At 38.2% G+C, this 13,352-nt stretch overlaps 1 protein-coding gene across 1 annotated transcript in view; it reads left to right on the plus strand.

Annotated features, from left to right (window-relative positions):
* Positions 1–1,000: 1,000 nt before the first annotated feature.
* TTN (titin) overlaps positions 1,001–13,352 on the plus strand; it is a 244,263-nt gene continuing 231,911 nt past the window's right edge. Inside the window, exons 1-9 of the mRNA XM_074593977.1 lie at positions 1,001–1,295; positions 3,490–3,593; positions 7,850–8,053; positions 8,794–9,081; positions 9,851–9,939; positions 10,030–10,274; positions 11,747–12,029; positions 12,260–12,412; positions 12,894–13,013. Coding sequence (XP_074450078.1) covers positions 3,503–3,593; positions 7,850–8,053; positions 8,794–9,081; positions 9,851–9,939; positions 10,030–10,274; positions 11,747–12,029; positions 12,260–12,412; positions 12,894–13,013 — 1,473 coding nt within the window. The 5' untranslated portion in view covers positions 1,001–1,295; positions 3,490–3,502. The remainder of the gene's footprint in view (positions 1,296–3,489; positions 3,594–7,849; positions 8,054–8,793; positions 9,082–9,850; positions 9,940–10,029; positions 10,275–11,746; positions 12,030–12,259; positions 12,413–12,893; positions 13,014–13,352) is intronic.

Raw genomic sequence — 13,352 nt, forward strand, 5'->3', positions numbered from 1 at the left:
AGACTGAAGATTTACCAAAACAGCTGAGCACATGCTTGAATTTAAGCACATAAGTAGGCTTATAAGCCAGTTATGTGCTTAAAGAGTTTACTAGATATGCATTATATATGTTCCACTTCATAGGAAAGGAAAAGGCAACAAATGAAACAGGCAGCTGTGGTGTTGGGGCAAAACACCTCCCATTCCAGCTATAGAAGAGGGTCGTTTTCTAGCTCTGCCCCTGTTCTGGAGGCAACAAATCTAATGGTACAATTAGCTGCATAGAGTGGCAAAGCTGGGCTAGTGGAGGTTCACAAACTCATATGCTATTCCATGGATGATTAACTCTGTGGTCTGCACAAGGCCTCCACAGGTCTAGAAAAAAGCCATTAGACTTAAGATCTGCTTTTTTAGAAATTACAGTAGTTGCCTGTGTTAATTTACTCTCAAAAAATTTATATTTCTGCACATTGCATGCTATTGTTTGTTAAGCCTAACTGTGTGGAACATCCAACAGAAAAATTGTGATGGAAACAAAAAAACCCAACCAAATCGCAGAATCTATATATTACCAAATACAATTATAGAATGCAAAGTTATGGAAAAAAATAATTTACACAGTGTATTCTAATAGCATGCAGCCACATGTCTGAGCTCAGCTTACTTATTTAGTCTGGTGATTGACAGATGCATTTGGTATCTTCTTAGATGTTTTATATTGAAAGAAAGTAAGGCTGAAGCTCACCAATATGACTGCTGCTGACTTTCCCGTATCCTCTGCTAAAATGTTCCAATATCACTTTCTTTGTCTTGTGCTTATGACTTAGGAAATTCACAATGGCTTGTAAACTGCACATTATAAACCAAATCAAATTATAAATCAAAATCTTTGGAACAGATAATGTTTCCTCGGTGAATCCCTTTTGTGCTTCCAGAATTAGCGTTGTCGATCAAACCAACAGGTGGTGTACGGTTACACAGAGCGGATCCCCCCTCACAAGACACTTTCTGTTAGGAAACCAATCAGAACTGGCACTGAGAGGATGAGGCAGACCTGTCAGCAGAGCTGGGGTATATAAAGCAAAACAACTATGTTAGCACTTCTGAGCAGTCGTGCATTCCCCGCCTCGCCTCGGGTGTAGGGATTGCAAAAAAACAAAACTACACTGTCAAGACTGTGTAGTTTTGTTTTTATGATTAGAGGCTCAACAATTCTCATGCTGGGATTGTCTAAAAAATCTTACTCTGGATAAGGACGTCGTTCAAGAAGATTTCGTTGGGCTTAGCCCACTCTTACAGGCACTTTGAGAGATCAGGTTAGTAGCATGTTTCTGCTGGTGTAATGAGTATTTTATCAGTCATTAATAATCCTGGTATGATCTGTTCTTTACAAATTTGCTCACAGAAGGGTATAGTTTTCAGAGTATAGACATGGAGCGCTTAAATTCTCTGGCTGGATTATATCTTAAATTTCTGGGAGTAAATTTCAATAACACTCAGCAAAAAGTTTTTCCAGTGTATTTATTGTTGGAGACTATATAAATTAAGATTTGAAAAGTGCATGGAAACATCTGCTTAACTTAAAACCTCCTTTCTGTTGGGAGTGTTCAAGGTTATCCTACTGAGAGATAAACTGAGAAGCTCCAAGAATAGCTCTGATAAAATGCATATGGTATCAGCTAAGCGCTGATGACTTTTTAAGGGAATCAACTGCTAAGGTATCAGTTACATGGCAGCTCTGGAACACTTGTCTGCTGTCATTCAGAGCTGGGAAGGTTATTTCTGGAACATGACATTTCAGATGCATACTTTCAGTTCTAATTATACAAAAAGCCTTATAAGATCAGATCTCCATCACTGAAATTTGCCTTGACAATGAAAGATATAAACTTTCTGTGAACTCCATGACAATTCTACTTAATTAAATGATTTCCAATCTATTCTGGAATCAGGAAATTACATATATATATAAGCTTTCATAATGTTTAATTATATTCTAAGATTATTTCCATATATTTTATCTGAGCTTCAAAACATAGTTATAACTGAAGTAGATCTTAGCGAATTACATGTGACAGATATGTGTCTTCATCTTTCAGAAAACTAGTGTTGTGTTATGATGAAATGCTGGTCATTTGTTTCTAATTTGAACTCATTTCCCTCTACCCTCAAAGCTGAAAAGCTTTGTTAAAAAGGCTGTTCCTCTGTCAAGCTGCAACAAGTATCCAGATAACCAGTAAAGGTGATAAAAAGCAGCTCAAAATCCCAATACAACATCCAGTGCTGCCCCTATGCACTTATTGTCTGTAGGCACCGGGCACTGATTTTGTTGAAGGAACTCATATAATGAAGGATTTTCACCCATTTGAAAGGTGGCATAAATCTGGCTGATAGTGAAAGAAACTTCACTTTCTTGTTAATTTTTAAGTTATCCTGGGACTGTCACAAAACCAGGCACAAAAGCTAAAGTAACCAACAGTAAATGTGTGAGTGAGATTGACTTGAAAAGATCGTGGGCTTAACCCCTGTTTAGTAAGAGCGTGATATGCTCTCAGGGGGATTTTTTAATGAGAAAAATTGTAACTTTAATAGATGTATGATACTCTTAAGAAAACACTAAATACATTTTAAAAACCTGCACAATTCAACATCAGTAAATAAATATGTTCAGGTAAATATAAAATACTCCTGATACAGAAGCTTATCTAGTGGCAGTGTGCTATTTCAAAGTAAGATCTTGTGGCGTAGGAAAAGAAAGCAAACTTTTTTCCTTTCAGATTTCACATGGATCTGCAGTTGTTCAAACCATCAGTGTCAGTGGCTACTTTATATCCTAGCTCACATTTCCAAGGTGGCTGTCTTCCCATATTCAAAATTCCACTGAGAAACTCTCTAAGAAAGAGTAGAATTTTATCTTCATCTTTGTTGCCAGTATGCATCTGTGTAAAATGAAATTATTCATTGCTTACAGACTGCTTTTAAAAGAGAGTCCTGGATTATTTTTTTTTAATTTTAAAAACCAAATGGATTTTAGACCTTCACATTTTTTTCAGTTGCTACTGAGTGATCTAGTTGTCTTTCCGCTGGAGAATGCAAATGCTTTGCACCAGCAAAATATTGTGAAATCATTCAAAAAAATTTTTACGTGGAGATTATTTTCCCTTTAGGCAAAGGAGATTAATGGACAAATAGAGGCTAGATGACCTGCACAAGGTCATGCAATGAGTCAAGCAGAACTTTGTCTCCTGCTGCATACTTGTAGTGCCAAATCACAGCTTCACTAAATATAAGTTTCACATCCAACTCAGCCAAGTGTGCCCTAAGAGTAATAGGCTGTATAACTTTGTCAAAACCTAGAGTCTCCACATTTCACCAGGTCAACATGATTTAAAATGAGAAGAGTAATTTGTTATGAAAATAATTACAAATATTCCTAAAATCTAGCAAGAAGGATGTGTGTGTAATAAGAATTTCGCCATTGATATCTAATTATGTTTTTGTTGCTTTCAGAGTGCCTGTAAAGATGACGACGAAAGCACCAACATTTACGCAGCCGTTACAAAGTGTTGTGGCACTGGAGGGTAGTGCCGCAACCTTTGAGGCTCATATTAGTGGTAAGGTTTTGATTCATTCTTGCAAGACTGATTATATTTTATTGTTATTTTTAGTAACGTTTATGCTGAGACAAACGATAACGCTGTTCGTAGATCATAATCTGATCTGAATGGGTAAAAATCAGTGCTGAAACGTGAATTCATATCCACATCATACGGTACTGATCAGCACTGTGAAGGGCTGTCAGATATCCACAAGCATATTGCATAAGGTCACAAGGCTTCCCAGGCAACAGCCAACCATCCTGCCAATGAGACCGATGTCTAATTCTCATGTACGTTAGAATCATCAAAACTGGGTGGAAATAGCATGAAAAGTATGTACATAAAAATACATACCGTGCTAATAAGGGAACTTGATATGAGTGCAGAGAGAATAATGTTTGGATGATGATTGGACAGAATGAGGATTCAAGGTGCAAACGGCAAGGCATATATGCTAGTTCTTCATTGACCTGGTGCTAAGCCTTACTCTGGCTGAGGCTTATTTCCACCTTCTGTGTTTACTTGACTCCAGAGTTCTGGCAGGGGGATTAAAAGCACAAAATCGGGGTTCATGTGGCCACTGAATAGGGTAGAAAACCCTCATTTGCTAGATTGTAGACGTGTACGGTGATCAAGATGGTTGTACAAGACTAGATTAATATAATTTGTTTGTGCAATTTAAAGGTGCCGCATAATTTTAAAGGATGGTTCATTTTGCTAGTCTACACACTATTAAAGCACTCGATCTTGTGCAAAACCCCATAGAAGCCCCCGAGGTAACTTTAACTTAACCAACACCCTGTTCTAAGAGTGCCTCTGACCTGGGCAGTGAGTAAGGAGAAATGACATGTGTTCCTGCCGATGGAATTATATTGTCTTACAGGCATTAGCAATGTGATGATCCACATACCGTAAAACACTACCCAAATGCTCTGTGACAGGTGCAAACACATGATCTGTCCAGCTATAGAGATCTCTGACATCTACGGTCCACTGTGGTTCATTCCTTGGCCCCTTTGGATGACACTGACTCACACAAGGTTCACACAAGGTGTTTGAACACGTCCTGTAGCCAATTCAGGATATTTTTTCATGCCTTATTCTGTTACTTGGCCCTCTACTCTTCAGTTAATTGCCTGGACCTCTTCTTGTCTGTACGCTGTAAATTTTCTGTGAAAAGTTTCTTTCCACTCATGATTACAATGCTTATTATTATTATGAATACATAAATATATCATCAGAAAAAGTTAGGATGCTAATGTTAATGTGTGATTTTGGCTATTTTCATTTGTGTGCTATCATGGAGTACTGGGGAGGGGAACTTGATTTCTTACTAAGAGGAGATAGAGCAGCTTTCCTAATAGCATATGCTGTATTTGTACTTTAGTCCCACATATCATGTGAGGCAATCTCCTGTTAGCTTTTATTCACATTGTGGGATTCTGGAGTATCTTTCCTGCCCCAAAAGCATCCACCAAGATTGACTGATCTGACAGTGGCTCAGCATTTAGTTTTTCTAATGTGTAAAAAATATGAAAGTTTAATTTCTTTAACTAATTGCATAAATAATGGACTATACAGCTTTATTCTGCTACGTTGTATGCCCTTCCTTTCTGTCATAAATTATTGTGGATTTGAAATTCAGACTTTCTGTTTATCTTTGATAACCCAGCTTTTTTAATATGCAAGTCAAGTATTAATACAGAGCTACATTTTGAACGTGAAGAGCCTGGTTAATCTAAGAGTACCACGAAGAGCTTAGCAACCACCTGAGATGCAATTTTGCAGTCTATAAACCAGAACAAATGAATTGTACTGTTGTATCAGACTGTGAATTAAGTGCCAGTTTACAAGGGTTTGATAGCAGACAAAAATACCCAGTACCTCCCCCTGGGCTCAGAAAGCGCAGAACACACAAACCCTATGATTAAAAGCAGTAGATGCCAGAGCAGGTAGGACATCGTCACAGGGGGAGTCCTACTGGGTGAGCAGTGACTGAGGGGACATGAGACAGCACGTCACTGTCAAGAAAGTCTGCAGTGCTGCTGCTATTAGAACTGTGCCCATCCTCATGTCTCCGCAGTACGGATCAAGTATTGAATTTGTCCATAAAGAACAAATTAACTCTCCACTTAACTTTCTTTGAACTGACGTTTTCAGGTATTACGCAACGCAAGCCAGCCTTTACACTCTGCATATTGTTGAAAGCAGGACATACATTGTACACAAATTGGCAGTTCCTGTCACTTCTGTAATTGTCAGGACAATCTCACCTGATTCAATTACTTAAGCGGTGAAGTTGAGGCACTTCAGGTTCATTTGCTTCTTTCTTGCAATAAAGCTTAAAAAACCTCAAGGACAGTTCTAAAATGAAAAAGAATATCCTAATAATTAATATTTGAAACATAGTGCAATTTGGCACTTGTAAAAGTAAGTCCTTACTCCAAGTCCAGGCAAAAATATCTATAATCTGAGCTAGATCTTACCTTCTAGTTCCCAGCTCTGTGGCATGGGACTAGCAGAGTGCTAGTAGATTTGTGAAGAAGCTGAGTTTCTTTTAATGTGAATTAGGGCTCAGATTTCCAAAACAGCTTCTAACTTCGGATCCCTTGAACATACGAGTTTGAGACATAAAAATAGACTCAATTTTTAAAAATGTAGGCCTTGTTCAACTTACCACAAAAACCCCTGTGCTTGCTAATCATGCTGCACCAAGAATATAAAAATGTTTCAAGGATTTCACTATTGACAACACGATTTTTGGTTGCCTAGCTTGAAACATCTTGAAACTGATTTGCACAAATGTTGAAGACGTATCTCTGGATGAAATCAGTGGGATCTGCTGGTTACTCTGTATTTATGGTGATAATGCCCAAATTGTCCTACACCAGTAGTACGAAGTTGAATTATACCAGCACCATCAGGGCTGTTTGATAGGAAATTTGACCAACTTCCACCTGTGAAATTAACAACGCTTAAACATACTTTTACCCTTTTGATTTTAATCCTCTCTAAAACTGGTCGCATTCTCTTTCTCTGTGTTTCTATTTTACATATATCTAAAAATCATTTTTTCAACTATGAGTAAAATTTAAAACTTTCCAAACCAAGTCTGGTGTGACTGCAGGAGACTTCAATCTCCTCTTTTGTTTTAGTCTCACACAGTCATATTCCTGGCACATTAAAGCCCAAAATAATGAAATGAGTTTATAGGAGGGATACTCTAAAAAGGAAGCAGAACTCTGTGGTCTTGGGGTTTTCCAAACCACGGAGAGTGGAACTAGGAAAATTAGAGCAGCTGTAGCAAGGAGAGTCTCAGACGTCATTCCTGAGCCCCTGTGCAGTGCACTTGGTGATTTGGCTTGAGTAGAGAAGTACCTAAAGTAAATCTGCAGGGATTTTCATTTTGGAGAAATGGTATTCTAGGACTACAAAAAGACTTTGAGCTGGAACTGTCTCCTTAAATTAGCTGTTCTCCTTAAGTGACTCATATAAGAATTTTACCTGTTTGCCAAATGGATTTCAGTTGCTCAATAAAGTTGGCCGAGTAGAACGATGGGAAGAGACTTTCCATTAGGAATCTAAAATCACCATTTACATCTTAAAAAACAGCAGTAGATACAGGTGAAACTCTTCTGACCAGAAGAGTCTTGCTCATGATCCCAACAACAAAAGAATAATATATTTGAACAACAAAAGATCAGCTGATTTCAGATGACTGCTTTCCACCAAGCTCAAACAGAATTCACTCTAGAAGAAAGAAACAAAAACCCACAACATTGGGGTACTTGATGTACTTGATGTCTGCAACAGTCACTTTTTCTGTCACTTCGTTTTCTGAAATCATTTAGTGTTAGGACAAGTACTTGGTTGCAAGTTCAGATTTTACTTTTTCTCCAAAGTATTGGACTGGATTTTGTTAGCAATACTACTTAGATACTAGCAAATAAATAAAAAAAACCCTCACATGCATCAATTCACCCCCCTCGTAATTTGTACTTTTATTCCACAACAGGACTGCCAAACTACAGACTGCTCATTATTCAAGTGACTTCCTAAATGCAGTAGCCTGTGCAGTTGACCTGTTGCTCTGAGTATTTTAAAGACCTTTCTGAAAAATAAATTCACCACTGTGGCACTGGACATGCGATCATTGATCTGTTCCTCTGTCCTTACACTTCACTATAACTGTGTGAGCAAGTATTATGGGAGTTTTGTATATATGGCATTTCCTAGCATCTTAATCTCCTCTTGTCGTCCTTTTTCTTCAGGTTTCCCAGTTCCTGAGGTGAGCTGGTATCGGGATGGCCAGGTTCTCTCTGCTGCAACTCTGCCCGGTGTGCAGATCTCGTTTAGTGATGGCCGCGCTAAACTGGTGATCCCCACCGTGACAGAAGCAAACAGTGGAAGATACACCGTACAAGCCACCAATGGATCTGGGCAAGCAACTAGTACTGCTGAGCTACTTGTCACAGGTATCAAGCAGCTAAAGAAAGGCACCTCTCTCTGCTGGCAATGTGAGAAAGTGAGCGACAGCCGCAGTGCCACAGATAATGAAAGAAGTTTGGATTTGAAATACATGATTAGCAAAGAAACAGCAAAACAAATTATTTCTCCTAAAGCAGTCTAGAATTCAGCATATATTCCCACCAGTAATTTCTAACAGCGTCCTTCACATCTTAACTGTATAAAGTTTAATCTTGATCTTATAAACTCTTAATCACAGTCACAAACTTCTGGCTTAGCCCTGTATACTTCTGCTCATGTCATCTGTCACACTGGCTGCATTCAAACTACACATAAAAAAAGGATAAAGTTCTGCAGGATGGAGCCCTTAATGATATTTAATGATGTAAATGGTATTTAACAGAATGACTCACATAAAAGGCCATACCCAAGAGATTGCACTCACTCCTTATGTAGTATACATGTATGATCAATGTATAATCAATGTACCTCTAATTCTAGAAACATTCGCAATCATGGGCATAATCAGAATTATCAGAAATTTTAAGCATGTGGAAAAAAGTTACAGGTGTTTGCATTTTGGCAAATCAACTCATAATGTTTTGAATGAGAAGGTAGTATCACCTGTGAGTAGCATGCGAAGGAGAAATAGACCTTGTGCACTTCTAGTAATGAAAATATCTAGCCCTTACAGTTCTTTTTAACAGACATTATTGTTATTCTATTTATTTCTTCAATAAAACCGTAGCTGGAACAGCACCACCAAACTTCTCACAACGACTACAGAGCATGACTGCAAGACAGGGAAGTCAAGTTCGACTTGACGTGAGAGTGACTGGAATCCCTACACCTGTGGTGAAGTTCTATCGGGATGGAGTAGAAATCCAAAGCTCCCCCGATTTTCAAATTTTACAAGAAGGAGACCTTTACAGCTTAATAATTGCAGAAGCATATCCTGAAGACTCCGGTACCTATTCAGTAAATGCCACAAATAACGTGGGACGTGCTACTTCAACAGCTGAATTGCTAATTCAAGGTAACAGAGATGAAGTTGTGAGCCATGAAAATAAGAGAGGATTCATTGTAGTAATGATACAATATGCACCACTTCATCAAAGTTATATCAATAGGTTCATTTATAACTTCTTTCTATAAGGCTATTAACTTGTTGTGAAAAAGCAGTGTCTTTGGTGAAATTTGACAAAGATTTTTGTCTGAGAATTCCAAAGGACCGTTTCTCCATAATTAAACTTCTTTAAACTGAGGATAGAGTAGACAGAAAAAAAAGTGTGGGATACTTTTGGTTGTTCTTGTTTTGTTCTGTATATTTCTCAAAGTTGTACTTTTAAGCTGGCGTTGATAGACCAGGTAGATTGGGCTGCACAACTGTAAATGGTCTTGTAAATGAGCCTGGTAAGGATGAAGACAGTTCTTAGATAGAGGAGAATTGTAGCAGTGAATCGTTCTACCCAGAGCAGTATTGCTTGGATTTCCCCTCAGTCAGGCTTCCAGATTGTGTAGTCATTTGAGATCCAGGACTGATTCTGAAGAATCTACAATAAATGTATTTTTCTTTGTTTTTTTTTTTTTTTTCTAATGACATAGTAATGCAGAAATATTATTTCAACTGTTTTCACAACTATCTGTCTATAGATACTGCAGGAAAAATAGATGGTTGCTTAATTCTTTCTCTGTTGTTCATATACATTTATATATAATTGGAATTGACCATTCATTTGTTTCTGCAGCTGTTTATTGTTTGTTGCTGTATGCAATCCTCCTGAACATGTTTTCTCTTCCAAAAGGTGAGGAAGAAGCCGTTCCTGCTAAAAAGACAAAGACAATTGTTTCGACTGCTCAGATTTCACAAACAAGACAAGCCAGAATTGAAAAGGTATATTTTTCAAAAACAAAGCAGGTAAGGCTAAAATGTGGATGATTACTTCTACAGTATCTCAGACTTCTTTTCCTGATTTCATTGTAGAAGATTGAAGCCCACTTTGATGCCAGGTCGCTTACAAGTGTTGAAATGGTCATAGAAGGTGCGACAGCCCAACAGCTCCCACACAAAGCGCCTCCACGAATGCCTCCTAGACCTACATCGAAATCACCGACCCCACCAATAATTGCTGCAAAAGCACAAATGGCACGACAGCAATCACCATCTCCTGTTAGACAATCACCATCACCTGTAAGACATGTCAGAGCACCAACACCCTCACCAGTAAGGTAAACTTATTACTCTTTCAGACAAGATTGCTTTTTGAATCACTTTCACTTATAGCAGTAATGCCATAGAAGGAGAGCATAGTACAAAAATGGAAGAAGGAACTGACTTAAAACTGACTGAGTTTATTCTGACTGCGAGCTATAATGTGCTGTTGCCACTGTTACAGAAGTGAGTGCTTCTTATGTAAATTTTCTATCCCTTATGGAAGAAAATCCTTTAGAGAATAAATCCCATTTGATTGCTCTGCATTCAGCTGAAGTAGCTGAAGTTCATGACGGAAGAGAAGAAAACAGCACAGCACTTGGCCCTTGATTATTTTAGATGAACAGAGAAAAGAGGAATGACATTCTGATGTCAGGCAGACAGAATGGAAGGATATGTAAAAAAAAAAATAAAAAATGAACATGTGCGTGCTGGAAGTCACTGCGGAAATAGCGTTTTGAGGTTAGGCAAGGTAACTGTGGTTGTGGAAAGGTGAAGTTTATCTCTGCTGTATAAAGGGTCTTGAGAGGGAAAGTGAGTGATTTGAAGATCAGGGCTTGTGGTCTGTGAGACCCCAGGAGGTCTGTGCTGAGGGGCAAGTAGAGAGAAAATTGCTTTGGACGTCCTGAAGTTTCAGCATCCTGAAGCACCAGCATCATGGAATGTCTCCAAGCTGAGTTCTTAGAGGAAACCCATTTAACTTGTCAGAGCTATGTATGCTGGTGAATTTTGCCTCATTGAGAATAACTTTCAAGGACAGGAACAAATTAATTGACAGTAACTAGCAACAACTGCATAGATGAAAGAATAATTCAATAGTGCCATCTAGAGTGCACATGGAACTAGGAGTTTGTACCCCCCCACTAGTCAAACCACTTTTAGACACACAACACATTAGAAAATAAATCTAAAAATTCATATGATACTGCTGCCCCCTACTGCTGCAATTTGTTAATTCGATCTGGGAAATACAGCATTAAAAAATTCCTTTTGAAGAAAATCTAAGTTAGAAAGCCTGTTAAAGCATTTTGAGAAATGCTTTAAAACTCTCTGCTAGGAATGGGATTGAATTTTTGGAATATCAAAATTTAGAAACTATCACTTTCCAAGCGGCTACCAATTTTGTGGCTGAGATTTGTAAATGTAAATATGGGAAAGAGTATAGGCCCTGATCAGAAGCTGGAGTCTGAACACATGTATGGGTGACACGTGGAAATGAGATGTGGTGCAGGAATAGCTAGTTATGTTGTTGCTAGGTGGCTACCACATGCTATTTTTTATGTGACAAAAACACACATTAGGCATAATGTTAAAACCGGGTAAGCGTAATTTACAAGTAGAACCCCTCAAAAACCTTTTTAAAATCAAATTACAAACTAATGAAGATATCCTAAATGGGGAGTGAATTCAAGTTCAGGCTGAAGTTGTTTATATAATTGTCATTGTGTGACACTACATTAATTATATTAATACTTTATTCTTTCATTAGGTCAGTTTCTCCTGCTGGAAGAATCTCCACCTCACCTATCAGACCAGTGAAATCTCCATCTCCAATCCGTAAAACACAGGTAGTGACAACAGCTGGGGCCGAAGTCCTTCCTCCTTGGAAGCAGGAAGGATACACTGCAACCACAGAAGCCCAGATGAAGGAAACAAGAGTATCTACAAGTGCTACCCAAATAAGAACTGAAGAAAGATGGGAGGGGAGATACGGGGTCCAAGAACAAGTTACCGTTAGCGGTGCTGGTGAGGCTGCAGCTGGTGCTAGAGAGGTAAAGTCTGTTTTAAGGATTAAGATTTTGCTCTGTGGGTGGACTTACCACTGCTGAATAGATCTGCTAAATGGAATCTGAGACGCTGTGTATAAAAACTGTGTGTATCTGCTGTTGAGAGAGTTCTGCTGCAAATGCTTCCTTGCAACATTCTGTCTCTGTACTTGTTTTGTGCTTCTTCTGAACGTGTGCAAAACATGAAAAAATGTCTTTTGATGTGACTAATGTAGGTGAGAAAGGACAGTGAAAAAACAGCAGCTGTTGCTACGGTTGTTGCTGCTGTGGATCAAGCCATGGTGAGAGAACCAGCTCCAAGTGTTGTAGAGCAAACTGCTAAAAGGACAGCAATGACTGCAGTCCACGTTCAACCTGTTCAGGAGCAGGTAGAAATAGAGCACAGACATTCTATGATTTCCCTTTTATCCCTTCATCCAACGTGCAAGCAAGGCATGATTCACCGTGAGGAATTAACAAGATATTATCCAGTGCACCGCAAACGCATGCATACTCTTACAGAGCACCTGGACTGTAAAGGAGTGTTCTTGGATCACTTATTCCATGGCTTTCCATCATAGCAGGATTGAATTATTCTTAAACTGTTCTTAAGTTTAAGAATGCCTCCTATGAAAGTGATCCTTTATTATCCCTTGTCATTTATTTTCTAACGTTGTTCTTACACCGATGAAGTTTTCCCTCTAATATCTCATTTAAAATTTCCCCACTAGGAATGAAATAATTCTCCCTTAGTATTTTTCCTTCACTTGCATTCCTCTCTTATTTTTCCTTTTCCTCTTCTTTTGATGATCAATTTGTTAAAATAAATTTTAAGGCTTTGTTTTTTTTGTTTGTTGCTACAAAAATCAGGTGAGAAAGGAGGCAACAGTAGTAGTTACCAGTGATAAAGCAACAAAACAAACAGTAATATCAAGAACTAGAGAAGAAATGGTTACTTCACAAGAAAAAAGGCACATCTCTCATGAAAAGGTGAATACAGACAGATGTTACCTATGGTTGTCATCCCCTACCTTGTTCAAGAAATCTAATATCTCATCAAAAAGACGAGCCTATGAACAAGACAAATGACATACCATAATATTGTTTTTTCCTTTTATACGTGGTCACTCTTCTAGTTTACATTGCTATCGTTCTCCTGTCTCTCTTTGATGATGACTGTATTTCCTTTTTTATTTCAGTTCCATTTTTAATGCCTAAGAACATGATAGATAAACTCGCGAAGCTTTAACTTAGAAAAAAATCTAGTTTTTATGTATTGTATGGCGATTTACTAGATAGTATTCTCAATCATTTAAGGAATTGACAGTA

This window comes from Larus michahellis, chromosome 7 (assembly GCF_964199755.1).
Source record: "Larus michahellis chromosome 7, bLarMic1.1, whole genome shotgun sequence".
In the NCBI taxonomy this organism is placed as follows: Eukaryota; Metazoa; Chordata; class Aves; order Charadriiformes; family Laridae; genus Larus; species Larus michahellis.